Source organism: Miscanthus floridulus, chromosome 16 (genome assembly GCF_019320115.1).
Source record: "Miscanthus floridulus cultivar M001 chromosome 16, ASM1932011v1, whole genome shotgun sequence".
Lineage (NCBI taxonomy): Eukaryota > Viridiplantae > Streptophyta > Magnoliopsida > Poales > Poaceae > Miscanthus > Miscanthus floridulus.
Window position 1 is genome coordinate 110,666,105 of NC_089595.1, and position 24,601 is coordinate 110,690,705.

Sequence of the window (24,601 nt, forward strand, 5' to 3'; positions counted from 1 at the left end):
CGTCTGCTGTCTTTTGCTGCCCAGAGGCAAAGCCAAAGGGTGCTGATAGAAAACTATTGTCCGCCCTTGTCCGATCCAACAGAACGGAACTCAGGTGCGCCGATAGGTCCCATTTCAACAACCACAGTGCTACTGGAAGTTTGGAAGCCGACGTGGAACCGGAACCGGCACCGGCACCGGATCTAGTGCGCTGACGACTCCATGGTCGACCAATGGGAATTTTTTTATTATTTTTAACACTTTTTTAAACTAATTTTAAATCTAACACTGTTTTTTTTTTTTTCAAAACTAACACTTTTTACCGTACCTATTGCCATGCCGCGGCGAAACGCCTATGCCGCGCTATGCATAGTGGCGCGGCGGGAGGATGACGTGGCGACGACCGGGGCGCTGACCGATGACGTGGCAGGGTCTGCCGCGCCATATACCACGGCGCGGCACTAACGCGCCAAGGCCCACGGCGCGGCAGGACCTGGACGTAGACAGAAGACCAGCCACAATTGCAATTGAATGGGAGCTGCTGTCGGTGAGGATCGGTAGCGACGCGACCATAGAGCCCGGCTTCGCTTCGCAGCTAAACGGCACCTGCAGATCCGACCCCAATGCCTTCGCCTTCCTCGAGCCCTCACCGGTGGGCTTCGACAACGCCTTCTACCGGAACCTACAGGTCGGCAAGGGCCTCCTGGGCTCCGACCAGGTGCTCTACTTCGACATGAGGTCGCGTAGCACGGTGGACTACTACGCGTCCAACCAGGGTGTCTTCTTTGGCGATTTCATGGCGGTGATGACCAAGCTTGGGAGGATCGGGGTCAAGACGCCGGCCACCGGCGGCCAGAGACGTCGGGACTGCCGGTTTCTGAACTAGTTGCTAGTTAATCTCGCGGGCAGTGCTGCCGCAACGCATTGAAACGAATATGAAGCAAATAAATGGAGTCCGTGCGCAAGTTGACAAGTTGCCACATAACATTTGTTCGACATAAGTTTTGGACGATAATATTTGTTCGACATAAGTTCGACGTAACCAACTAAGTCTCAGGAGTGTAAGGATCCCTCGGACGCCTCTGTCTCTTCAGATTTGTAGGCAACACATTGGGAGTGTAGCCAACGTCGATGTGGTCGCGTTGCCGGTGCGTACGGCTCGTACCCTGCAAGTATATGATATGCACGATTACTTATATTCTGTATGACCGTTAGTTCATGGAGCCTACGTATTTAAATAAACTACCTTTGTTACTACCTGTGAGGCTCCGTGGGTACCAAGCGGGGCACCACCTAGCTGAGACATACCGATCTCGTCCTGCTGCCAATCGTCTCACTGGTGCTGCTGTATGTGGAAGCCCGGGGGATCATCGTCGTCGTCATTGTCGTCCTCGTTTGCAGGGTCCTTCCTAACGCTATAATGTGGTGGTGTACGCACTGCGGAAGCGGCATCTGTCACCGGCTGAGAAGAGCCAGCTGGTGTCCTCAAAGAGCCAGAAGACGTGCCACCTGACCGCGCCGGGTAATCGGGTTCCACCCAAGGAGTGTCCATGAAGCTCAACTTCTGAGCTAGCTTCCTGCAGCTCTTCTTCATCTTCTGTATAAATAGACGTTAAAGTTAGTGTATTTTCCAAACGCATATACACTAAAGAAATATTTTTGAAACGAACAAGTTTATGTTTACCTCCACAAAAGCCTCGAGAACGCTTGCCCCTGCCCTCTAGACTCATGAAGCCGAAACGCTGCTTCGTTGAACAGCCTTGATAATTGTGTCGCCTGGATACAGAAACACGGTTGGACAGTTTTAGTACACATACTTAATACCAAATGGATAACAAATTGTACCATTCGAGTATCTTACCACGTAACTTTGAAGCGGGACTCTCTGTAGTTGTGTGTCGTCCCTAGTGGCAACGTCGTACACATCTTCGGTCACATCTTCCTCATCGTCCTCATCAATCGCCTCCTTAGTGTACGGGGGTTTGATATGTGTCCTCGTAGACCTGTGAAGCCACCGTAGGTACTCGTCGAAGGTGTGCTGGTCGTGTGGGGGACCTGCATCGACCGGCTGCTGGTCCCTGTTCTGGCACAGCTGGATGTACGCGTTGTGTGTCATGCGCCAATCCTTGGTCTTGTACCTCTACCTACGGTCATACCTGCAACAAAACGATTGTTAGTTGTACCATACATACCTCTAAATTATAGATTTGTTATTAATCGATAACGCACCCGTGCAATTCTTGGTTGGTGGAGTAAAGCGGTGGTGGGTAGCATGTCATTCTTCCAAACTGCCTGCAAACCCTGATGGACAAGTGAATCTCGACCACGTAGAAGAAAATAAGAGGGACGTTGCAGCGATACTCGTCTGACTCATCCCTAGTGATAAGACTCAGATAGTACTGGAGCTCTGGAGCATCCCAAGGACACCAATGCACCTGAACATTTCGTAATTGAGTTAGGTTGTGATATAGTGTACATCGAACAAGACACATGTATGATAGTAAAGAGAGCGTAACCTGGTGCTGTGTCAGGACATCGAGACAGTCTGTGTACTCCATGTACTTGCGCCTCACATTCCCTCTAACTAACTCTGCTTGCATCCAGATATATAGAGCTGTAGGGAGTGTATCTTGCCCGTTCCAATGCTGCATTGAACACGATAATGAATTAGCATTAATAATTTCATCATATTTAACTGTCTCGAAGAATATAGTGAACCAAAGTACTTACCGATAAACCAGTAACAAGGGGCCTCCCAACGGGCCATCGTTCCCAACACCAAACCTGTAGTAGGTAGGAGCAACCCCTAACGTTCGCATACCCTAAGGTGCGACGGCAGACAACGCATAGCTGTCGATATGTCCATACCAGGTCTGCGCTGCCCCAGCTGTACGCCGCTTTGTTCTCCCACGGCTAGCGTAGTATGTCAAGAAAGATCTAGCTGATGGTGTTGCCCGAGACGTCTGGGAATAGGAAAGCACCAAGGAAGTGCCAGAGCCACTCTAGCGAACCTGCCGATCTGAGCCACATTAGCCTGTGGGTCCAAGTAATCAAAGCATTCTGTGATCCACGACGATGAAACATCGAAACTTTTCTTGAAATTTACCAAAGAAAATGAGACCCGATGGCTGCAAGAAAGCAATACAAGTATTAAATAGGGTTCAATTGCTCATTTATTTTTCTTAGAAACCTCGTCGTCCGGTGGAAGAAAGCCAGTGAACTGAGCCACCAGCTCCCTCCAGTGATCGTTGTCAACTATACCTATCACTGGAAGTCCCCCCAATCGAAGGCCAAAGATAGCCTTCACGTCCTGCATGGTCAAGGTCATCTCGCCACAAGGTAGGTGGAACGTGTGGGTCTCAGGCCTCCACCTGTTATAAGAATAGAACGACTATTAGTTACCTTAAATTTGTTATAAGAATGTTTACGTACAATAAAGGCACTCGCACCTGTCTACAGCTGCAGTAAGTAATGCTGCGTCAAGGGGTGGAAGACCGTAGTTTACAACACGGACAAGCTCGAGGAAGCCGGCACGCCATATGTACGGCGCGTAACGCTCGTCCCACTGGTGCGCACTGGTGTGCGTGCGGGGCCTCAAAGGAGGCAAGGGCACCTCTGCGTCGGTGTCAGTCAAGAAGTGTGCTCAGTGCGGCTCGTCGTACTCAACCTCAAGAATGGGTACAACGGGTGCTGCGTGGGAGGGGCCATCCTGTTACAAATTGATAAACAAAGGGTTAGAGTATTCAAATTAATAATATTCAAATTAACATTATGTAGCATTACAACATTTGAACTACTTGTTATGCAATACGAACACAATATGAAAGCACATGTATATATTCAAAGTAACATTAACAGATATATTAAACAACTTCACTAGAAAAATAAGCAACTTCTATGTGATGGACCTGCTGCCCTCGTCTTCTATGCCTGCGGGCATCCCTGGCGCGGCGGGCGTCCGTGGCACGGAGACCATGCGCGCACATAGCAGGGCGGCGGCGTGGCTCCCTTTTGTGGCCGCCGGCGAACTCGTGAAGGAGCCTGACGACGCCATCTTAGTTCTTACGATAAGTGAAAAGCGTCCAACTGATCTTAGGGTTGGGGATTGTTACCGGATTTGGGTAATTTGTATTCCTAGGGTTCGGATTTGGTCAAAAACTGGAGCTTAGTGTTGAAGTTGATTCGACTCCCCTCCTTCTCGGTGCTTAAGCGAAACCCTATATTCTGATTTGTCTTAAAGAACTTTGAATCGAACAAAATCGAGGCTATTTAGATCTTAACCAAACACTAATTAGGTCTTAGGGTTCAAGAATTAGGCTAAGCGGCTTCTCGGATACCAATTGTTAGAACTTATACTTAGATAAGATCTTAATTAACCTAATTATAGGAACGCCTAAACTGAAATTAGCACTTAATTAGGACTTTAATCAATCTTACTCACTACCGGCGTGCGTCGTCGTCGTGGTCGTGCGGGCGTCGTCGTCGTGGTGTCGTGCGGGTGCGGCGGGCAGCGTTCGTGGCGCGGCCGGCGCGGCGGGAGGGGCGCGCTGGCGTGCGTGGCGCGGCCGGCGCGGCGGGCGGCATGCGGTCGGCGGCAGGCGTGCAGGCGCAGCAGCAGGCTGCAGGCGCGGCGGGCGGCATGCGGTGGCGGGGCGGGCAGGCAAGGCGGGCGGGCAGGCAGACAGAGGGAGGGCGGCGGCTCGCGGGCGATATGTACCTGGGACTTCCGCACCGTGGACTATGGCGCGTCAGTGCCGCGCTAAGATCGGTGGCACGGCAGACCCTGCCACGTCATCTTTTAGCGTCCCGGTCGTCGTCACGTCACCCCTCTCGCCGCGCCACTTTCGCCGCGCCATGACAATAGGCGCGGCCAAAAGTGTTAGTTTAAAAAAAAACAGTGTTAATTGTATCGTTATCGCAATAATAAACTTGTTGCTCTGTTCCGGCTAACGATGTTTTCAGACGCAAACAGCAAATTTAACAGGCAAGGCCAGCCAGCACGAGCCCGATCGAGCATGTGCTTGCACTTTCAGAGGGCACTTTCTATTTGTCCGTCGTTGTCTGATGGACCTCAGCCTCACGTCCAGTTACCGGAACCAGAACCGGAACCGGAACTACAACCGGAGCACCTCCAGTTGCCTTCGTCACAATAGCCTCGTTGCTCTGTTCCGGCTAATAACGATTCAGCTGCAAACAGCAAGCTAAACACGAGCGACGATACACCAAATGACTTCTCTAAAACCTTGTTACCTTGATTAATCATCACAGATTCACAGTACAGTAAAACTGAAATCGATCTTTCCTCAGGAAAAAAAACTCACGTAGTGTTAAAAAAAAAAAACTCACGCGTGCCTTGCGGTGGGCTTCCCAGTCTTCCTCGCAGAGCATCAGGCGCCCCATGGCGTCCGTGACCTGCTTCGGCTTGGTGCGCTCCTCGAACACGCACAGCCGTCCAACCACCTCCTCGATGGTGACCTTATTCAGATCAAGGAACATCTCGAGGGAGACAGCGGCTTGGTTCAGCCTTTCAGGGACCACTTACAGCAGCTTCTTCACTACCTCAGCGTCGGTGATGTTGTCGCCGAGGGAGCGGAGGTTGGTGGCGAGCACGGTGATGCGGATGCCGAACTCGTTGACGCTCTCCCCTTCCTTGAAGGAGAGGTTACCGAATTCCCGGCGGAGCTGCTGCGCGCTGGCATCGCACGCGCGTTCGTCGCCGATCCGCAAGTTCTTGACCGCGTCCCACGCCTCTTTCACCGTGCGCTTGACGGCGAGGGTGCTCCAGAGCTCGGAGGGCACCGAGCGCAGAAGCCCGGCCATCGCCTGTCGGTCGTCGTGGTACTCATCTTCGTCGGGGTCCTCGGCGATGCCATGGTGGACGACGTCCCAGACTCTGAGGGTTTGGAAGTTCACCTCCATGACCAGGGCCCATTCTGGATAGTTTGTCCGGGTCAGCATCGGCCACGCGACGTTCGCTGATGGTCGCTCAATGATGCGCTCGACAACGCGTGACCCAACGTCCCGGTTGCGCGAGCGGCGGCTGTGAGAGCGGCCACGGCGACGTGGCGGCGATTTCGACGGCTGGACCTTCTTCTCGCCGGAGGCATCACCGGTCAGCAGCTTCTTGGATGGTGACTGCGACATGGCGCCGTCGGGACCTGGCTCTGGTACCAAGTGTTAGAATCCCGAACCGGCGAGAGGAAGAAGATGAACAACACACGTGAACACAGTGGACACACGATGATCTGTTGCTGCAAAGCGGCAGCGTTTTCTGTTGCTTGTTATCTCTATTTAAAGGAAGTACATGCATTGTTACATGGAAACAAATGACCGAGCTAATGCCGGCATGCTCGTGACTGGTAGTTGCCATCCCAACCACCTGGGCCATGCCGCAATCCTTGCGCGGCCGCTAATGGCGCTAGCCGCCTCTACCTGCTATAGTTAGGAAGCTCAGGACTTATCTCAACAGCAGCGCCATGCCAATGGCATGCCGGCAGTCCAGGCGGCCTGCAACCCAGAAAGAAGCAGAGGCCGTCGTGGAGCCGATGATCGCCCCGGAAACGAGGACGATGTAGTACACGAAAACGGCCGCCTTGCCGTGGTGGGAGAAGATACCTTCCGGAGTCTTGGAGAAGAGGAGCGCGAGCGCCGCCACAGCCTGGAATACGCCGGCCGTGAGCATCGCCGACGGCACCATCGCCCTGCTGCGGAGCGCGCCGGAGGCAGAGTCCACGACGCTCGGGAGCGCGGCTTCTGGGTCCATTGATGATCGGTCTCTTGTGTCCTCGCTAGTCGCTAGCAGTAGTAGTAGCAGTGTGCCGCGGCAATGGCGATTGGCTTGAGCGTGGGAAATGGCAAGACGTTGAAGATTTAGTGAGGCCCTGCTGCATTCGCCGAATCGCCGTGGGATATAATTATATAAATAGACGCGTGCGTGACCCAGGAACTGGTACCGGAACCGGTAGTATGTCAGACAGAGAATTCCAAAGAAGGAAAAGGAACGTCAGGTAGGAGTAGAAAAATGGCTAGCCTGGAGGAATGCGAGAGGCACAAGATTGATCAAGGCTTGCCTACGTAGCTACTCCTACTTGGAAACTAGTTGCACCGCCAAAGTGCGCGCGCGTCCGAATCTTCAAAGCCAACCGTGGAACCGGACATAACGGGAACCGGGAACGGGAACCGCTGTCACTGAGTCACTGTGCTGTGTCTGTTGTCTTTTGGCTTCCCAGCGCCCAGCCACAGACCAGCCAGCATGAAAGGTTAACGTCAGGTGCGGATAATAGAAAGAAAACAGGCTATGTTTTTCCGCCGTCGTGCGATGGAACTCAGGTGCGATGGCAGGTCCATTTCAACAACCACCAAGGAGTCCGTGGTACTGCAACTGCAAGATGAAAAGCCGACGACCGACGTGGATCTGGTCATCTGGAACTGGAACCGGATTCGGAACCGGAACCAGTGCGCTGATGAGTGATGAGCCCCACGCCGATGCATGGACTGTTTTTCATGTGTCCGACCCAACCCTGGCTATCAGCTCTTGAAATTTCGTGCCCGTTTCTGGTCCAGAAGGAAAGGGCTGACCGTGTCCAGAGTCCAGAAGGAAAGAGAAGCCTCTGTCAACTATCAAATGTTGCAAATTGAAATGTAATTATTATAAACTAGACATTGCCATTCATCAAACAAAACGCAGTAGTTTATGGCTCTGGCCTCTCTGTGCCTTTGTCCTATGTGTAATTGTGCATCAAGCTAGGAGCATACAAGGCCACCAAGGGTCAGAGCCGCTCAGCCGCAGGGGGCTTGCCTTGTTTAGCACGGGTAGCACCCAGCGCCAGCAAGCAACGTGCAGCAAGGGCGTTCCGGCGGGGCAGGCGGTCGCGGGCCATGGACGGCGGGCGGATCTGCCGGCGTGTGTCGATGTGCCCACTTCCTTGTCCCTGCATTCGTGTACTCCTAGATGCATATGGATTGGATGGACGCCTACCTTGGCAGCCAAGGACCGCGCGTGCCGTGTTGGAATCTTTTAAAACCAGGTCTGGAACTGGAATTGGAACCGGAACCGCTCTACCCGTGCGATTTTTGTCAGCACAGCCATGGCAGTGCTTGCGCTTTTCAACCGGACGCCCCCCACGATTCGCCCCCAATGCCACCATCCCTTGCGAAGTTGCGAGGACCAAAAGCAAACGTTTTGTACTGTTTGAGTTGAATTTTAACATTGCTTCCCATGGGACTATAGGGAGATAAAAATGGAAAAGCAAATTTCGTAGCTTTATCCTAAGAAGATATACATCTAAGAGCAATTTGTATTCTGCGTACATTGGGCATAGCATAATTTTTTTTTGAGTTAAATGCATTGGTGGTCCATCAACTTGCGCTCTAGTTTCACTTAGGTCCATCAACTCTGAAAGTGAGGTTTTGGGTCTATAATCTTTGTTAGTGGGGCATTCCTAGCCCATGCCTCATTTGTTTTAATTTTTTAACCGACGTGGCACCTCGGGGACGCCGCACACACACATGCATGTGCATGCATCCAGAGCTGGAACACCGCCGCGGCCAGGAACTCCCCCGCGAACGCGTTCCCGCTGAGGTTGAGCGACACCTGTGTGGCCGCGGCAGCAGCTCGCCCGCGCCCATAGCCGTCCGTGCTCCACGCGTCGTCCAAGACCTGCGTCTGGGTCGCCAACCGGGCCGCACCCATCACCGACCGCGCCGCTCCGCTGCAGCTCACGGCCAACGGCATCTCCATCGAGGACCCAAACGGCACCACCATTTGGTCCACGCCGCCGTTCGAGACTCCCGTGGCTGCTCTCCGACTCGATGACCACGACAACCTCGCGCCCATGTATGGCCTGCGCTTGGCCACAGCCGGCCTCGGCCTGACCACGGAGCTTGCCGTGAAGGCATTCGGGCGAGGGATGCCGCGCCGGAGCAAGAGCCGAAACAGCGCGAGCGCCTGCTCGGACGAGGGTGCGCGCGAGGGAGAGGAGAGGGTCATAGAGCTGCTGGTGGAGGCTGGGGAAACACTGCTCGGCGGCCATATCTGCACGGAGCTCGGCTGTGGCCGGCCATGGCGAGCGGCTGCGCGGCAGTAGGGCGAGCGAGAGCGCTAGGAGAGCGAGGGAGGCTAGAGGAAGCGAGCGTGAGTGAGGAGGGTGCCGGTCTCTGTATTCATGCACATGGGGGCGAGGTGGCAAGCGAGGGCAGCACAGAGGAGCCACGCGGTGTCGCTCTCCTGCCTGTGGTCGGCCACGACGCCATTCGTTTCTCGATCCTGAAGGAAGTAACCAATACTACCGCAAAAATACACGGAAACATCAATCTTTGTCCCCTCTTAACTCTGAATCCGTTTAGTTTTGGCATAAGCGATAGTAACAAATGCTGTAGAGCTACGCGAGATCTCCAACTTTGCTTAAAGTGCCAAAGTCTAATTCGGCCTGGTTCCAAAGTGGGGTTCACGCAGCTGACTCGTTCGCCTCGGACGCCAGCCGGCCTCGCTCTCGACCGCTAGCTGGCTTGGCCATCGCGTCGCGCGGCCATGTCGTCGTCGAAGTGGTGGACGTCCGCCTCCGGCACGGAGCTGCCGAACCAGCCACAACAACATCCCCCGTCGCCGTCTCGATCGCTCGCACGCTCTAGCCGCTCGTCGTAGAAGCGATACACGGCGCGCGGGTGCACGAGGCCGAGCCCCTGCACGGTGAGCACGTCGGTCTTCATGCCGGGCTCGTTCTCCACGACGCCCGGCGAGACCTTGGGGAACTGCATGCTGGAGCGGTAGTGCTCCGTCCCGGGCTCGCCAGGACGGACGCCGCCCCAGTAGCCGGTGATCGCATGCCAGACGTAGACGTAGTTGAGCCCGTACTCCTCCTTCGCCGCGCGCACCACCGTCTTGATGCCGGCGGCCGGGTCGTCCACTTTCTGGAACTTGCTGTTCTCCTTGATGCTGGTGAGACGAGACAGGAGGGGTGACTTGTCCTCTCCGGCAGGTTCGTCGGTGTCGGTGGTGGACTTGTCGGTGCCGACAGACTGCCAGCCGTCATCGATGATGACGAACTTGGGCGGCGCGCCGCCGGCGATGAGGCTGCGGAGCCCGGTCTCGACGCCCTCCTGGTAGAAGGCGTCTTAGGTGCACCAGCCGAAGTAGTCGACGATGCCCGGGAGCTTCTTCTCGGCGCGGACCCGGAATGTCCTAAGCGCGGACTTGGCGGCGGCGACGGCGCCGGAGATGGCCGCAAAGGGGTCGGACTCCGCGGCGCCCATGAAGAGCGCGCGCTTGAAGGACGCGGCGCGCGTGTCAGAGTCCTTGCTCTCGACGCAGAGCTCCAGCGCGTCGCCGGTGCCGCCTTGGAGGCTGGCACGGAACGCGCCCTCCACGAGGGGCAGGAACACGACGTACGCCGCCGTGGCCTCGTCGCCGGTGGCGCCCTTGGACTCGACGAGCAGGAACTGGGTCTCACGCGGGACGTCGCCGCCTTTCTCCCCCATCCGCTGCGCCATCCGCTGCGCCGCTGCCTGTGCTGACCGTGGACTCGACACCGTGGACTGCCACGTCAGATTAAAAAGATAAACAAAGGGGTATGGATTAGAGATGCATCACTTCAAAAGTTTATGTACCTGAAAAGCCACTTTCGTAGTTGATGGACCTAAGTAAAACATGGATAAAAGTTAATGGATCAACGATGCATTTAACTCTCTTTTTTTCAAGCAGGCCATCTACTGCTTGCAGAGGCTTTCTTTAATTTCATTATAAATTTAAAATGCAGTGTAATTTTCATCCCCAAATCCTGTTTGACGGTCATACGCTCGTTTCCAAACGAACGGAGACGTTAAGTGGCACTAATCACGTGGTGAGCCCTACTAAGCAAGTGGATGGAGTATATCTTGTTAGAAGATTTGGGCTAACCCAAATTATAAATAAATAGCTACGACGCGTGTATATATTGGGATGAGATGTCATCCTCAGTAGAGACAATTCATCTTCTCCTCTTACCAATGTACTGCACTGCCGCCGTCTTCCCCATCCCGTCGCCGACGTGTCATCGGCGCCGAGAGAGCGGGTCTTTGAAGCATACGTCCTCTTGTGTCCCTGTAGGAGGTAGGGGCCGTATCAGGTTTTTGGGAAGCGTCGCCGTGACTGCTCGCTGAATGTCTTCTTCCCTCTATGCCAGTGTTCACGAATCTCCATTGACGGTATGCTTCGTCTACTTTTGCGCTCTCTCTAGCGCCAAAAACCTCACTGTAAGAATGCCTACACTTTCTCTGTTGTTCATTCTTGCGTTTCTTCTGTTACTAGCACTAGAAAGTTTGAGTTTGTCTCGAATCATAGTGCTAGTGTTAAATCGCACACCTATGATACATGTCGTTTTTCTTTTTCTCAATATCAGAATTAATTTATGCGCCACTAAATTGCTATTATTTCCAACATATATGACATCCTCTCAACGACCTGTCTATTTTCTACTGCAAATCTAATTTACCGACATTTTATTCACGAGCGGTTTTCTAACTTATTTTCTCGTTTCATCATATTATTTCTTTTCTTTTTCTCATTTTTTGTTTTCTTGTTTTCCTTTTCTTATTTTTCTTGTTTTGTGCCTTTTCATTTTTCACATTAATCTAACTGTTTTTCTTATTCTTAAACTAAGAAGTTGTGGTGACAAGTTGTCAAGTAAAATATTATTCATATAAGTTATGAGTATAACTTTATAACTTTTCAACAAAAAAAGAAGTTACATAAATATCTCTCCCCTAAAAAAGTAAAAAAGTTATGATGAGAAGTTGTAGTGATAAGTTGTTCCCTAAGAAGTTATGCATAAAAGTGGTGAGTATAACTTTATAACTTTCCAAAATTAAAAAGTTATGGAAACAATGTTTTTTCGAATAAAAGAAAAGTCAACAAAATTATGATGAGAGGTTGCAGTGATTAGTTGCCACGTAAAAAGTTACGAGTACAACTTTGTAACTATCTAAAAATATAAAGTTATAGAAATATATATTTTTTAAAAAGTAAAAGTCATGATGAGAAGTTTCGGTGATAAGTTGTCACATAAAAAGTTATGCACATAAGTTATATCTTAACTTTGCAACTCTCACAAAAAAAGTTGTGAAAATAATTTTTTTTCTAAAAGGGAAAAATCCGTGGGGGGTTGTGGGATTGACCGCTTCGATGATTAGTTGAGCCCCCCATCTGATAGCCGAGACAGGTTAACTTTTGTTTGCTTATGCTTCCTGTATTTAGGGGGCATGTTTTGATATTATGGGCTCATGGTTAGCTATCTAATTTTAGCTTAAATTAGCTCTATTGCTTCCGAATAGGATAGTTAATAGCAGGGCTAATTTTTTACCTAAGCCTTCAACGAGCATCTCCAAGAGTACCCTATATTTTGATCCCACAAACATAGAGTTTTGCAACTTCCGAAAAAGTATTGGAGGAATAATGAAGGTCATCTCCAAGAGTTTGCAATTGTCGGTGTTTCGAGTTGCCACCGGCAAGTAAATTTCTAATATTGCGCGTCTGGCTCGGATGGTGTGCTAAGAGGACACGAGGTTTATACTGGTTCGGACAGAATGTCCCTACGTCCAGTTCGTTGCTGCTGCTCGTGTTACTAGTACCAAAAGTTCATAGTAGGGGTTACAAACGGGCGAGAGAGGGACATGTCCCAAGTCTCTGGTGAAAGGAGTGAACGGGTGCTGAGAGAGCTCGGTTGCTACTCAGTCATGTGCTCTGATCGGTTCGAGGTTTGATGAGTTCGAGTCGATGTGATCTATTGCGATGCGATCGAGTCTTCTTCATGGGATGCCCTACTTTCCCTTTTATAGGCCAAGGGAAAGCACGTGTTATAGTAGAGGAAAAAGAGGAGAATGAGAAAGAGAAGAAGTCCTCCAGGATCGTCAGGTCCTTCTTTTCCTTCACGTGGGTCCTGCCGCCTTGTAGACATCAACAGGGACAGCTCCACGTTGTGGCCCTGTCCATCACTGGTGCCATGTGCTAGCGTCGTCTCCCGGTCGTGGCGCTCCACTCCGTCCTAGCGGACGTCGTGGTCAACTGACGCACCCGCCAGTGTTCGTACGGGGGTTAGGCAGAACAGCACCGGTACGCCCGATGCTGTTCCTGATGTGAATCCTCCGGTATGGCCTATCAAGGCCATGGGTTACATCGGGGCATGCCAGTCTCTTCCCTAGTGTTAGGGCTTTGACTCAGGCCCATATGCTTGGACCTAGAGTGGTTGGCGACGGTATGGGTCTCCGTCGGGCGAGGCGGAGCCCATGTTCTTGGGGTCGGGCGAGGTGAAGTCCTCATGCAGAGGCCGAGCGAGGCAGAGCATAGGCCCAAGGGTCGAGCGAGGCGGAGCCCGTGGCCTCAGGGTCGGGCGAAGTGGAGTCCTCCCCCAGAGGTCGGGAGAGGCAGAGCCTACGGCCTCAGGGCCAGGCAAGGTGGAGTCCTCCCCCAGAGGCCGGGCGAGGTAGAGCGCAGACCCAAGGGTCGGGCGAGGCGGGGTCCTCCCCCAGAGGCCGAGCGAGGCGGAGTGCAGCCCCAAGGGTCAGGCGAGGCGGAGCGCAGACCCAAGGGTCAGACGAGGCGAAGCCCACAGCCTTAGGGTCGGGTGAGGCGGAGTGCTCCCTCAGAGGCTGAGAGAGGCGGAGCGCAGACCCAAGGGTTGGGCGAGGCAGAGCTCGCGGCCTCGGGGTCGGGCGAGGCGGAGTCCTCCCCTAGAGGCCGGGCGAGGCAGAGCGTAGACCCAAGGGTCGAGCGAGGCGAAGCCCACAGCCTCGAGGTTGGGCGAGGCAGAGTCCTCCCCTAGAGGCCGGACGAGGCGGAGCGCAGACCCAAGGGTCAGGCGAGGCGGAGCCAGCGTCCTCGGGGTTGGGCAAGGCGGAGCCAACGTCCTCGGGGTCGGGCGAGGCGAAATCCTCCCCTAGAGACTGGGCGAGGCGGAGCGCAGACCCAAGGGTTGGGCGAGGCAGAGCGCAGGCCCAAGGGTCGGGCGAGGCAGATCGCAGACCCATGGGTCGGGAGAGGCGGAGCGCAGGCCCATGGGTCGGGCGAGGCGGAGCCCATGGCCTCGGCGTAGGGCAAGGCAGAGTCCTCCCCCAGATGTCGGGCGAAGCAGAGCTTGCATGCTGGGGGTCGGTTGGAGCTATAGTCATGCTCTTGACTACTCGGATGAGTCAATGTTGATGGTCATTAGCTCCTCCCCTTTGGGTACCCTAGTATTGGTCCCCGATAGTAGCCCTCGAGCCTACGGAGGAGTAGAAAACTCCTTCGGAGGTTTTTTCGAGCGGGAGGACTCTGATGGCCTTGGCCTTTTTTGTCGCCCACGGCGTGACCTGGGGACGGTGATTCCCTTTCATCGAGATTGGACCCCTTGGGGGTATAGCCATGAGGTTTGGTGGGACGGAAAAGGTCCTTGCCTGATTTTGACCCCTTCGGGGGTCTGTCGTTCTGCGACGGTGTGTTCGGTCTCCTTGCGAGCCCAACTTTCCTCGAGCCCCCACGCGTAGCGGGGGTCCGGTCAAGGGTTGGCTTGACTTTGTGATCATCGCCCCATCCACGATTTCCGCAACCGGAGGCGCTGAGCCATGCCATGATTTTCCTCTATGGACGAGCCACGGTGCTTGGTGAGTTGTTAGCCGGCTAGTCCGAGTGGGGCCCCGGCATCCCATTTGCGGGGATCCGGCTCGGGTCAACTGGTGACCGACTCCAGACCATCGGCGGTCAATCCATATAGTTCTTAGGTCCATTCGATCGGTCCTGAGGGCCTTCTTCCTTTCTTTCACCCCCAGATCCCATACCTTGCATCCTTGCCTCCGCAGCCACAACTGCCGCCACCAATCGCTCAGGTTTTCTGTCTCCGCATCCCTGCCGCCATCGATCTTGCATCCACCCGCCCCCATCTCCAATGGATCCATGGTGCCGCTCTAACATCACCTTTCAATGCATGGAGGGTCTCATCCATCGCGGTCTTCTCCGCGCGTGGACCGTGGCCGAGGAGTGGCTGCTGCTCGATGAGGAGGACATGTCGTCGCCGCCCGATGGCTATGTGGTGTCGTTCACCCACTTCCATGAGCATGGGTTTGGGACCCCCACCCACAGATTTGTTTGGGGGCTACTGTACTACTACAATATCAAAGTGCATCATCTCAATCCCAACAGGATATAGCGTATGGCGGTGTTCGTCACCCTGTGCGAGGGGTTCCTGGGTATTAGCCCCCACTTTAATTTGTGGAGGTACTTCTTCGCCATCACCCTCCAGAAGAAGAGGGAGAAGAGCGGCAGGCAGGAGCTGCACATGCCGATGGGGTGCGCCGGCATCCAGCTCCGGAACAAGCGGGTCGGCGAGTACCCGTCAATGCGGCTATCAACATCCAACAAGGGGTGGCACTTGCAGTGGTTCTACCTCAAGAACAACACCGCCGCCCCTCTGCCAGAGTTCATCGGGCGCCTGATCAAAGAGGCCCCAGAGTCGTGGAGGAAGTGGGGCATCCTGGAGAAGGACAAGAAGAAGATCCAGGACCACATCGCCGCCATCCACATCCTCAAGGAGAATGGCTTGAAGGGGTCGGGTGTCATTAGGGCCTACCATGCAAGAAGGGTGGCACCGTTGATGACGTGCGCGCTCCCGCTGTACGCGATAGCGCCTGAGGCATCGTTCGATGGAACGGCGCTCGCCGAGGGGGCGCTCCCCAACTCCGAGATCAGGCAACGCATCAAGGAGGCAATGGAGCTCTCGTAGGACGACGCGGGTGCCCCCCTCGATTTCATCTACCCGGTGCCGGGACATCCTCCGATGCGGCTGGAACCAGGCCACGTCGTCTTCGTAAGTATACCCTTCTCATGCCTTCTCTTCAATAGATTTCCCGACCTCTTGATACTAACTTTGAGAGGGCGGGACCAGCCGAGGGACCTCATCTTCACGGATCACCCGGCGCCGTTGCCGAGGGATTTGTCCGTGAGGGCGGCGAATCATGCCAAGGGCGAGCGGCTGAGGAAGGCGAAGGAGGACAAGAAGAGGAAGAGGCAACAGAAGCTATAGGCGCGGGAAGGGGGGAGGACACCGACAGCGACGACGATGATGACGATGGCGACAACGACGAGGTAGCTGACGATGTCGAGTGGGACATCCTGGAGAACAAGGATGCGCTGACAAGTATTGGTTCGTCCTTACAGTAGTCAGGACCCCTCCCGTTCCACGGAGGGGAGGCTACGTCCGGGGAGCCAGTAGATGTGGGACATACCGTCGGCCTCCCTCAGGAGTCAACAGCGGTAGGCGGCTCTGCTGCCGCGCCTGAGATGTCGGTGGAGGCGGGCGGCTCCGCCGTCGTGCCCCAAGAGTCAAGAGGAGCGAGCCCCTCTGCCCAGGAGCAGGGGGTGGGCTCGAAACGGCCTCGCCCCGACGAGGCGGAGCAGAGGTCGAGGGGTTCACCCCCCCAAACATACCTGCCGCCCGACGGCGCCGAGGTGAGTTATCAGCTCCTCTGTTTTTCCTGTTTTGGTTGGATTTCATCGTGACTTATGTTTTTCGTCCCTTGCAGCATCGGCAGTAAGCCTGGGCAAAATACCCGATACCCATTACCTGTACCCGAATTACCCGAACCCGGACCCGAATTACCCGAACCCGAGGTACCCGATCCCAAATTCGGATAGCGATTTTGATTACCCGAAATTAGTTTGGGTAATTCGGGTAATATCCCCCGGTACCCAAACTACCCGAACTACCCAAAGATTTGTTTTGTCTTTGTATTCATCATGTGTTGTTAGCTGAACCATTTAACTTATCAATTTATTAGAATATAATTCTCTCTATTTCAATGAGTGACTGTAATATATTATTCTCTACAAATTGCTATTGAAATTCTATACAAATTGCTGCTGAAATTATGTATAGATCGCTACTGAAATTTAGTGTAGTTTGTTGTTTTCTGTAAATTTGGGTATATCGGGTAATACCCGAACCCGAACCCGAATTATCGGGTACCTGAATTTGCGGGTAGTGTTTTTTCGGGGATAATATCGGGTAGCAATTTTTATTACCCGAATTTTGAATTACCCGAATTACCCGACCCGAAAAAATCGGGTAACCCGAACGCCCAGGCTTAATCGGCAGGCAGCGGAATCCTTTGGCGCTGGCACCAAAGAAAACATCGCCCTTCAAACGAGGCGACAGACGTCGGCTGGCGCTGCGCCCGTTTCGGGCGGGAGCGGTGCCAGTGTGGCTGCGTCTCCGGCCGGACAGGCGCTGTCCACGGTGGCGCCCGTGCCCTCGGCGGGATGGGTGGACGCGGGGGCTCAAGGGGCCTCTTCGGAGGTTGCAGAGCAGCCGGCAATGGTGGCGATGCCGCGGCCGATGACGGGGCGGACAAGGCTGCTGACCGTGCTCGTGGCGCCGACCGTGACGGGCACGACGCAGCCAGTCGGGGCCCCGCCGATGCAGGTGGAGGTGAAGGCGGCTGTGATAGGCGGGCCATAGCCGGACGCAACCGTGGCAGCGCCTGAGGCACCGGCGCGACCGTGTCCTACAACAAATTTATCTCTGATAAATTCCTCTTACATTGTGGTTGCATGTCTTCGCCCTGGTTACACCTGATTTAATTAGCTTGATCAATTAAGACGGACTATTACAGTAACCAAATAAGCTTAAAAAGTTATGTCACGGAGAATAGCGGAATCGCTGATGTGAGGATGCGTCAGACTCGTGACATCAGCAGAGGAAATATCATCAGTACTTCGTCTTCGTGCCAATTGCCAAGTGGAACAGCTTGGCTGAAAAAGACCGCTACTTCTAAACGACTTGACGACGAGCATCGCTGGAGAGAGATTTGTTTTGTAAGGACCTACTACAGCTGCCTGTTGACTTGACCTCGTATTCCCGAGGGCTTAGCCACTACCATTGGCGGATCCACGGGGGCTAGGGGGGGGGGGGGGGGGGGGGGGGGGGGGGGGGGGGGGGGGGGCTGCAGCCTCCATGAGAGTGATTTTGCTTTGTATTTACTATAGAAAAAATATAATTTTATCATTAATCTTCGATATTTGTTCTAAATCTCTATTGATTAGCCCCCCCTAAGGTGCTCATTTTGGCTCCGCCCCTTGCCACTACGAGTACTACTACTGGCTAGTGGGGCAACTGATTAACTTTCTCAAATAGGCAAGGAAACCTAACATGGGACATGTGCCCTTCCAGCAGCAAGCCGTGCACGATGATGCAGTGCATTATACTAGTATATTCTACGAGTGGCAGTGAAACTATGTCCGCAATTTCCATAGCTATCAACTCATCTAAAAACTGTCTCTAGAAGCTACTTTCTCAACCCACTATTTCTACTCGTGGGGTCAAAATAAATTCTATATTTTCTTCTCACTCCCCTATTCTGACCGTTCTCTCCGATCCTTCCCTACCCCCCCCCCCCCCTCGTGCTGACTTCATGGGCACAAGCACCATGACCGAGCGTGGGCGGCAGGTGTGGCGAACGGTGCACGGGCATGAAATGGTGTTGGAGGGAGGCAATCGGAAGGGAGGCACAGATGAAGGGGGGAGGGTGGAGGGCACGGTTACAACCAAGGCAGAGGCGAGGAAGGCGGCACAGATGAGGAGGAATGAGCAGATAATAAAGAGAGAAGGGAAAGAAAAGAGGCATAGGAGTGAAGGAAAAAATAAAGGAAGAAAAGATGAAAAATAAAAGAAGAAAAGATGCAACCGTGGCAGCGCCTGAGGCACCGGCGCCATCGGACAGAGGGGTACACGGCCGAGGGGTCCCCGGAAGTTGTGGTGGTGGCAGAGAGGACCGACAGGGAGTCATCCCTGGCCCTGATGTCGGTAGGCAGCGACTCGCCCGCGTGGGGCGAGCCCCTGTTCCGGTGGACAAATCCGCAGGATCCGGCGTCGACGCTCTTCACCCTCGATGACGCCGCCGAGAGCATGGAACGGGAGAGCCTCGACGTGGGGATCGCGTCCGTGCTGGAAGCCTTGGACCATTCCAGGGGTGCCTTGCGCGACGTTGTCGTTCCCTCTGGCCGGGTATTTGCCTGATCCTCCTTCTTGCCCTTTTCTTTCTCTATATACTTTTTGTATTCTAACCATCGTTTCCTTGCAGTCCCTCATAGCTTTCAGCCGGGGGAAGTCTCGGTTCCTTCGTCAATAGAAGGAGACCTGGGACCTCCTCGTCGAGGAGGCGTGGCTACGCGGGGAGGTGATCGCTCAGCTTGTTGCCACCCAGCAGCGGGTGGCCGAGCTGACTCCCCTCGCCGAGGAGGCAGACAGTCTTCGGTCGTGGGTGGCCGAGGCCCGTCGGGATGCCGACAAGGCCGAGAAAGCATTCGAGGCCCTGTCAGTGAGGTCGCGGAGGGACGAGGAGGAGGCCGCCAAGGTCAGGAAGGAGCGGGATGAGCTGCTCCAAAAGGACCCGAGACCTGCCAGCGGATCCTCGACCTTCTGGCCAAGGTTGAGAAGGAAAGGGAGCTGAAGCTATGGGCCAAGGAGAAGCTCACGGCCCTGGAGTAGAAGACGAGCCTAGATGCCACGGCGGTCGCTCGGCTACGTAAGGAGCAGGATGAGCTGCTCCAAACCGCGGAGGGGCTCCACTCGGAACGCGGCGTGGCTCGCGAGGAGCGTGACCAGGCCTTCCAAGAGCATGACTAGGTCTACCTAGAGCGCAACAAGCTTGGAAACGCGATGACCCAGAAGCTAGAGGCCAAAAGCATTTCTGTCAGGCTGGCCGTGGACCTCGCCGAGGCGAGGAGGAATCTTCAGGTGGAGAGCGATGAGCTCGGTATCCTAAGTGCCGCCCTCGGAGTGGTCTGCGATGACCTTGAGGTGGTGCGGTCGGAGGGGACCAGTTCACTCGTGGCCCGTGCCGTCGAGATCATGGCGCGGGTGCGCCAGCTCGAGAGGAATGCCCTTCACAACGGGGTCAATCAATCCTTCGCGATTGCTCGTTCTCACTATGGGGACAACATCGATCTCGAGACGATGATCCACGGCTTCATGCCTGGCTATGAAGTCCACGAGCTGGAGGAGATGGAAGCTATGGTGTCTCCCCTTTCACAGGACCTGGCGGACAGGATTGAAAGCATAGTACTCCCCTGGAGGGGTTAGTTAGTTCAATAGGTCGAGCGGTTGTTCTTGTAATAAGTAAACAAGTTTCGACCCTTCTGTATCGTTTGAACAAACTTGTCATTTTGTTTTGTTTGACCAAGTCTATTCTTTTGTTTTGCTGCGAACAGATTTGTTTTTTCTCCCTTTTTATGTGTGAAAAGGGGTTCATGCATTTCGACCCTTCCGTTTGTTAAGACCATAGAGGTCGAGGTGTAGGAGGGAAACTCTGATCATTTTGGTAAGTAAGAGTGCCATAGTCATTGGGGTGTAGGTTTCTCGCGGTCCGACCAGACTTGCTCAGTCGTTCGTTTCCGCAGACCTTGCTACTAGGTTTAACATGAGGAAGGGTGTCGGGCACGGTGACTATTTCAGAAAGGGTGTATGTATACCCTTATCAGCCCCCGAGTGAGACCCAACCCCTTGCCATTACTAGGGTCGGGTGTCACTAAAGGTCGAGGAGAAGATAGTGAAACTAGTAGGAGAAAACGTCTCTTGTTTTCATGCGTACCCCTCCCTAGGATCTGAGCCATCGTTCTGCCACTGCACATTCGGTCTCCTTGCGAGTCCAACTTTCCTCGAGCCCCCGTGCGTAGCAGGGGTCCGGTCGAGGGTCAGCTCGTCTTTGTGATCGTCACCCCGTCCACGGTTTCTGCAACCGGAGGGGTTGAGCTAACGTCACTTGCCTCGATGGCTCGAGTGATGTGCTCGGTGAGCTCGCTATCGGGTATGTTTGAGTGGAATCTAGGTCCGTCATTCGTGATGGGGTCAGCATAGCCCTCATGTGGCATTCCACTGCTCCTTAACTCACCTCCCGGTAGATGCCCATGTTGCTCTAGAGAGCAACTCAGTGTCCCGCTGACCTCTCCTCAATGGAGGTTCTGTGGGCTCGGCTCGAGGTTAGGATAGAACAAGAAGGTCAAGATGACTCTGTCCGCTTCTGAGCGGGTCGGGTAAAGGCCGCTGGGGCTCATCTGTGTTTTCTCCCCTGGCTCTATTCGATGCGAGGCGGCCTCGGGCCCTTCATGGGCCGGCCTTCAAACCCTAGTCAGGTGGATTCCCTAGTTCAGGTCGGACGGCTCGAGCCCCCGAGCCCTGTGGGACTCAGTGGGGGTCGGCCGTGTTTCATGCATCACCCCGTCCGCAGTTTTCACAACTGGAGGGGCTGAGCTAACGACACTTGCCTTGATGGCTCGAGTGTCGTGCTCGGTGAGCTCGCTAACGGGCATGTTCGAGTGGAATCCGGGTCCTTCATTCGCTGACGGGGTCGGCATAGCCCTCATGTGGCATTCCACTACTCCTTAACCCTCCTCTCGGTAGATGCCCATGTCGCTCCGGAGAGCGACTCAGGTGTTCTGCTGGCCTCTCCTCGATGGAGATTCTGTGGGCTTGGCTTGAGGTTAGGATCGAACGAGAAAGGTCTAGATGTCCCTGTCCACTTCTGAGCGAGGTCGAGCAAGGCTGCTGCGGCTCATCTACGTTTTTTCTCCCCTAGCTCTGTTTGACGCGAGGCAGCCTCGAGCCCTTCGCGGGCCGGCCTTTGAACCTCGGTCGGTTGCCGCTCATGTCGAATGAGACGACTATCGCTTCATGACGCAACGCGAAGCGTTGTGATGCAATAATTGCATATACAATGCTTGGATGTATGAGATGAATGTATGAATGCATGCATGAGAATGGATGAATGAATGCTCATGTACTGGAAAAGTAAAGTGGGGGTCGGTAAAGTTACCTCAGTGGATCGAGTGATAGGTTCTGGGAGCTCTTACCAGATATGTTCATGTGGGGTCTAGGTCCGTTATTCATGACGAAGTTGGTGTGACCTACATGGGACATCCCACTGCTCCCTACCCATCTCTCAGCAGTGGCCGGAGCCATCCGATCAACTTTGGGTGACCTGCTGGCCTCTCCTCGATGGAGATTCCACAGGTGGGCCCCTCCAAATCCTTCCCGAGAAGGCGGAGGCTAAAGCTCAGGGTGCAGGGATAAAAACTCTGATCACACTGGTGAGCAAAAACGCCGTAGCCGCTGGGGCGTAGGTTTCTCGCAGTCCGACTAGTTTTACTCAGAGTTTGTTTCCGCACACCTTGCTTCTAGTTTTTTAACGTGAGAAGGGGTCGGGCATAAAGAATGTCTAGCGAATAGATACTCTCGCCAGCCCCCGAGTGAGGCCTGACCCCTTGCCATTGTAGGGGTCGGGGGCTCCATAGCGAAATTGATAAGAGAAAACATGGGTAGATTAAGGGCGACCTGCTAGCACAGGACCTACCTCGATGGCACAAGTGACAGGTTTGGGGAACTCTTACCGGATATGTTCGAGTGAAATCTGGGTCCGTCGTTCGTGATGGGGTCAGCATAACCCGCGTGGGGCATCCTGTTGCTGCCTACCCATCTCTCGGCAGTGGCCAAGCCGTCCGATTGACTTGTGTTACCTGATGGGACACAACTTACCTGTGGAGATAGGGGATGAGAACATCCCATCCAAAAACTTAGTTAGGTAGATAAGCCAGGCGATGAACTCATAATAAATGGACAAGCTCTTAGATTTCGTTATGGTCAAACAATTTTTTAGCCCTTCTCCCCCTTTCGTATAAAAAGGTTAGTGTGTTTCGACCCTTTCCACCGTTAAGACCGTAAAGCTCGGGGTGCAGGTGAACAAACTCTGATCACGCTGGTGAGCAGAAACGCCGTAGCTGTCGAGGCGTAGGTTTCTTGCAGTCTGACCAGTTTTACTCAGCGTTCGTTTCTTCAACCCTAGCTTCTAAGTCTCAATGTGAGAGAGGGTCGGGCATAGAGAATGTTTGCCACACGGATAGACTCTTAAACACGTACCTACTCTTTCCGTGGCTAAGGCCAAAAAGCCCGGGATGTGGAAAAAAACTCTGATCACACTAGTGAGCAAAGACGCCGTAGCCACCGAGGCGTAGGTTTCTCGTAGTTCGACCAGTTTTACTCAGCATTTGTTTCCACAAACTTTGCTTCTGGGGCTTAATTGTGAGAAAGGGTCGGATGTAGAGACTGTCTACCAGATAGATATGCTCTTATTAGCCCCCGAGTGAGGCCCAAGCCCTTGCTGTTGCTGGGGTCGGGTGTCACTAAAGGTCGGGGAGTCGATATCGGAACTGATAAGAGAAAGTATGCGTATATTAAGGGTAAAAGCGACATAGCTGCTTGATGTTCTAGGCATTGACAAAGACTTTGTCATCGATGGTCTTGAGCTTGTAGGCGCATGGTCGGAGCACCTCCGTGATGATGTACAGTCCCTCTCATGGTGGAGAGAGCTTGTGGAGATTCCTATTGATCTGGATGAGGCGGAGCACCAAGTCCCCGACGTTGAAGGCCCAACCCCACACTCGACGGCCATGGTATCGACGCAACGCTTGCTGGTATTTGGCCGAGCGGAGGAGGGCAATGTCGCGCGCTTCATCTAGCTGGTCCATGGCATCCTCGAGGGACGCCTCAGCTCCCTGTTCATCATACGCCCTGACCCTCGGTGCTTCATAGTCATGGTCGGTCAGGAGGATAGCCTCGAAACCGTAGATCATGAAGAATGGTGTGTAGCCAGTGGCCCAGGTTGGGGTCGTCCTCAGGGTCCAGAGCACCGTAGGAAGCTCAGTGACCTATGGTCTACCAAACTTGTTCAACCGGTTGAAGATCCTAGGCTTGAGGCCCTATAGGACCATGCCATTTGCGTGCTCGACCTGCCCGTTCATGTGGGGGTGCGCCATGGTGGCCCAATCCACGCGGATGTGATATTCATCGTAGAATTGGAGGACCTTCTTCCCGGTGAACTGTGTACTGTTGTCCATGATGATGGAGTTTGGTACTCCAAAGCGATGGACGATATCAAGGAAGAACAGCACCGCTTGCTCGGACTTGATCGCGGAGATCGGTCGGGCCTCTATCCACTTTGTAAACTTGTCTATGGTGGCAAGCAAGTGGGTATAGCTCCAGGGCGCTCTTTTGAGGGGTTCAAGCAGATTGAGCCCCCAGATCATGAATGGCCATGTGATGGGGATCATCTAGAGTGCTTGGGCTGGCAGGTGGGTCAGCCAAGCGTAGTACTAACACCCTTCACAGGTGCGCACAATCTGTTCAGCGTCGGCTACTGCGGTCGGCCAGTAGAAGCCTTGACGGAATGCATTTCTGACCAAGGTTCTAGGTGTGACATGGTGACCGTAGATCCCACCGTAGATATCACTCAGCAACTGCTTCCCTTGTTCGACGGGGATGCAACGCTGCAGGATCTTGGTGTGGCTTCGCTTGTAGAGTTCTCCCTCAACAAGGACAAAAGACTTGGCGCGATGCGCAAGCCACAGAGCCTCCATCTTGTCTGTCGACAGCACCTCGTGGAGAAGGTAGTCGAGGTAAGATGTCCTCTAGTCGGCCAGAGGGTCAAGCTATGTCGCTGGATCCTCATCAAGCTCCACGACCTCAGGGTCAGATGGAGCCGACGGCTAGTTAGCCCCCGAGCCCAGGGCAGGCGGCCCGTCACTGGCTTGTTTTGGCTCCTCATAGCAGACCAAGGGATTGTGCTGATCGCT

The 24,601-nt window shown here is 54.0% G+C and overlaps 4 protein-coding genes across 6 annotated transcripts; 1 reads left to right on the forward strand and 3 right to left on the reverse strand.

The window, feature by feature from the left end:
• The first annotated feature begins 397 nt into the window (after positions 1 to 397).
• On the forward strand, positions 398 to 865 carry LOC136511274 (peroxidase 51-like). Its single transcript, XM_066505402.1, has one exon. The coding sequence runs from the start codon at positions 398 to 400 to the stop codon at positions 863 to 865; it is 468 nt and encodes a 155-aa protein (XP_066361499.1).
• Positions 866 to 1,041: 176 nt separating this feature from the next.
• On the reverse strand, positions 1,042 to 2,996 carry LOC136514344 (uncharacterized). Its single transcript, XM_066508323.1, has 7 exons — positions 2,710 to 2,996; positions 2,496 to 2,624; positions 2,209 to 2,414; positions 1,841 to 2,135; positions 1,664 to 1,755; positions 1,238 to 1,576; positions 1,042 to 1,145 (listed from the first exon to the last, which is right to left on the reverse strand). The coding sequence occupies exons 4-6, from the start codon at positions 2,093 to 2,095 to the stop codon at positions 1,570 to 1,572; spliced, it is 354 nt and encodes a 117-aa protein (XP_066364420.1). The 5' UTR covers positions 2,096 to 2,135; positions 2,209 to 2,414; positions 2,496 to 2,624; positions 2,710 to 2,996; the 3' UTR covers positions 1,042 to 1,145; positions 1,238 to 1,569.
• A 2-nt stretch (positions 2,997 to 2,998) lies between these two features.
• LOC136514343 (uncharacterized) lies at positions 2,999 to 6,841 on the reverse strand. Of its 3 annotated transcripts, XR_010773621.1 has the most exons (5): positions 6,595 to 6,841; positions 5,326 to 6,414; positions 3,429 to 3,688; positions 3,241 to 3,350; positions 2,999 to 3,107 (listed from the first exon to the last, which is right to left on the reverse strand). XR_010773621.1 is itself a non-coding variant. In XM_066508321.1 (2 exons), exon 2 carries the CDS (start codon positions 6,121 to 6,123, stop codon positions 5,518 to 5,520), a length of 606 nt encoding a protein of 201 aa, XP_066364418.1. In that variant the 5' UTR covers positions 6,124 to 6,414; positions 6,595 to 6,841; the 3' UTR covers positions 5,235 to 5,517. The 3 variants fall into 3 exon arrangements, 1 of the variants encoding a protein (XP_066364418.1); XR_010773620.1 differs by lacking the exon at positions 2,999 to 3,107 and having other exon boundaries at positions 3,166 to 3,350; XM_066508321.1 differs by lacking the exons at positions 2,999 to 3,107; positions 3,241 to 3,350; positions 3,429 to 3,688 and having other exon boundaries at positions 5,235 to 6,414.
• Positions 6,842 to 9,477: 2,636 nt separating this feature from the next.
• On the reverse strand, positions 9,478 to 10,991 carry LOC136511275 (probable galactinol--sucrose galactosyltransferase 6). The gene is made up of 4 exons (XM_066505403.1): positions 10,961 to 10,991; positions 10,585 to 10,613; positions 10,150 to 10,512; positions 9,478 to 10,077 (listed from the first exon to the last, which is right to left on the reverse strand). The coding sequence occupies exons 1-4, from the start codon at positions 10,989 to 10,991 to the stop codon at positions 9,478 to 9,480; spliced, it is 1,023 nt and encodes a 340-aa protein (XP_066361500.1).
• Between the last annotated feature and the right edge of the window lie 13,610 nt (positions 10,992 to 24,601).

Excerpts from the sequence above, each read along its gene's own strand:
- LOC136511274 (XM_066505402.1), top strand. The coding sequence starts at position 398 with ATGACGTGGCAGGGTCTGCCGCGCCATATACCACGGCGCGGCACTAAC.
- LOC136514344 (XM_066508323.1), bottom strand. The coding sequence starts at position 2,095 with ATGACACACAACGCGTACATCCAGCTGTGCCAGAACAGGGACCAGCAG. Across the intron at positions 1,756-1,840 it reads TCCCGCTTCAAAGTTACGTG|GCGACACAATTATCAAGGCT; the intron begins GTAAGATACTCG and ends TTCTGTATCCAG.
- LOC136514343 (XM_066508321.1), bottom strand. The coding sequence starts at position 6,123 with ATGTCGCAGTCACCATCCAAGAAGCTGCTGACCGGTGATGCCTCCGGC.
- LOC136511275 (XM_066505403.1), bottom strand. The coding sequence starts at position 10,991 with ATGGGGAAGACGGCGGCAGTGCAGTACATTG. Across the intron at positions 10,614-10,960 it reads GGCGGCAGTGCAGTACATTG|GTCCATCAACTACGAAAGTG; the intron begins GTAAGAGGAGAA and ends TGTTTTACTTAG. Across the intron at positions 10,078-10,149 it reads CCGCGCTTAGGACATTCCGG|GAGGGCGTCGAGACCGGGCT; the intron begins GTCCGCGCCGAG and ends GCCTTCTACCAG.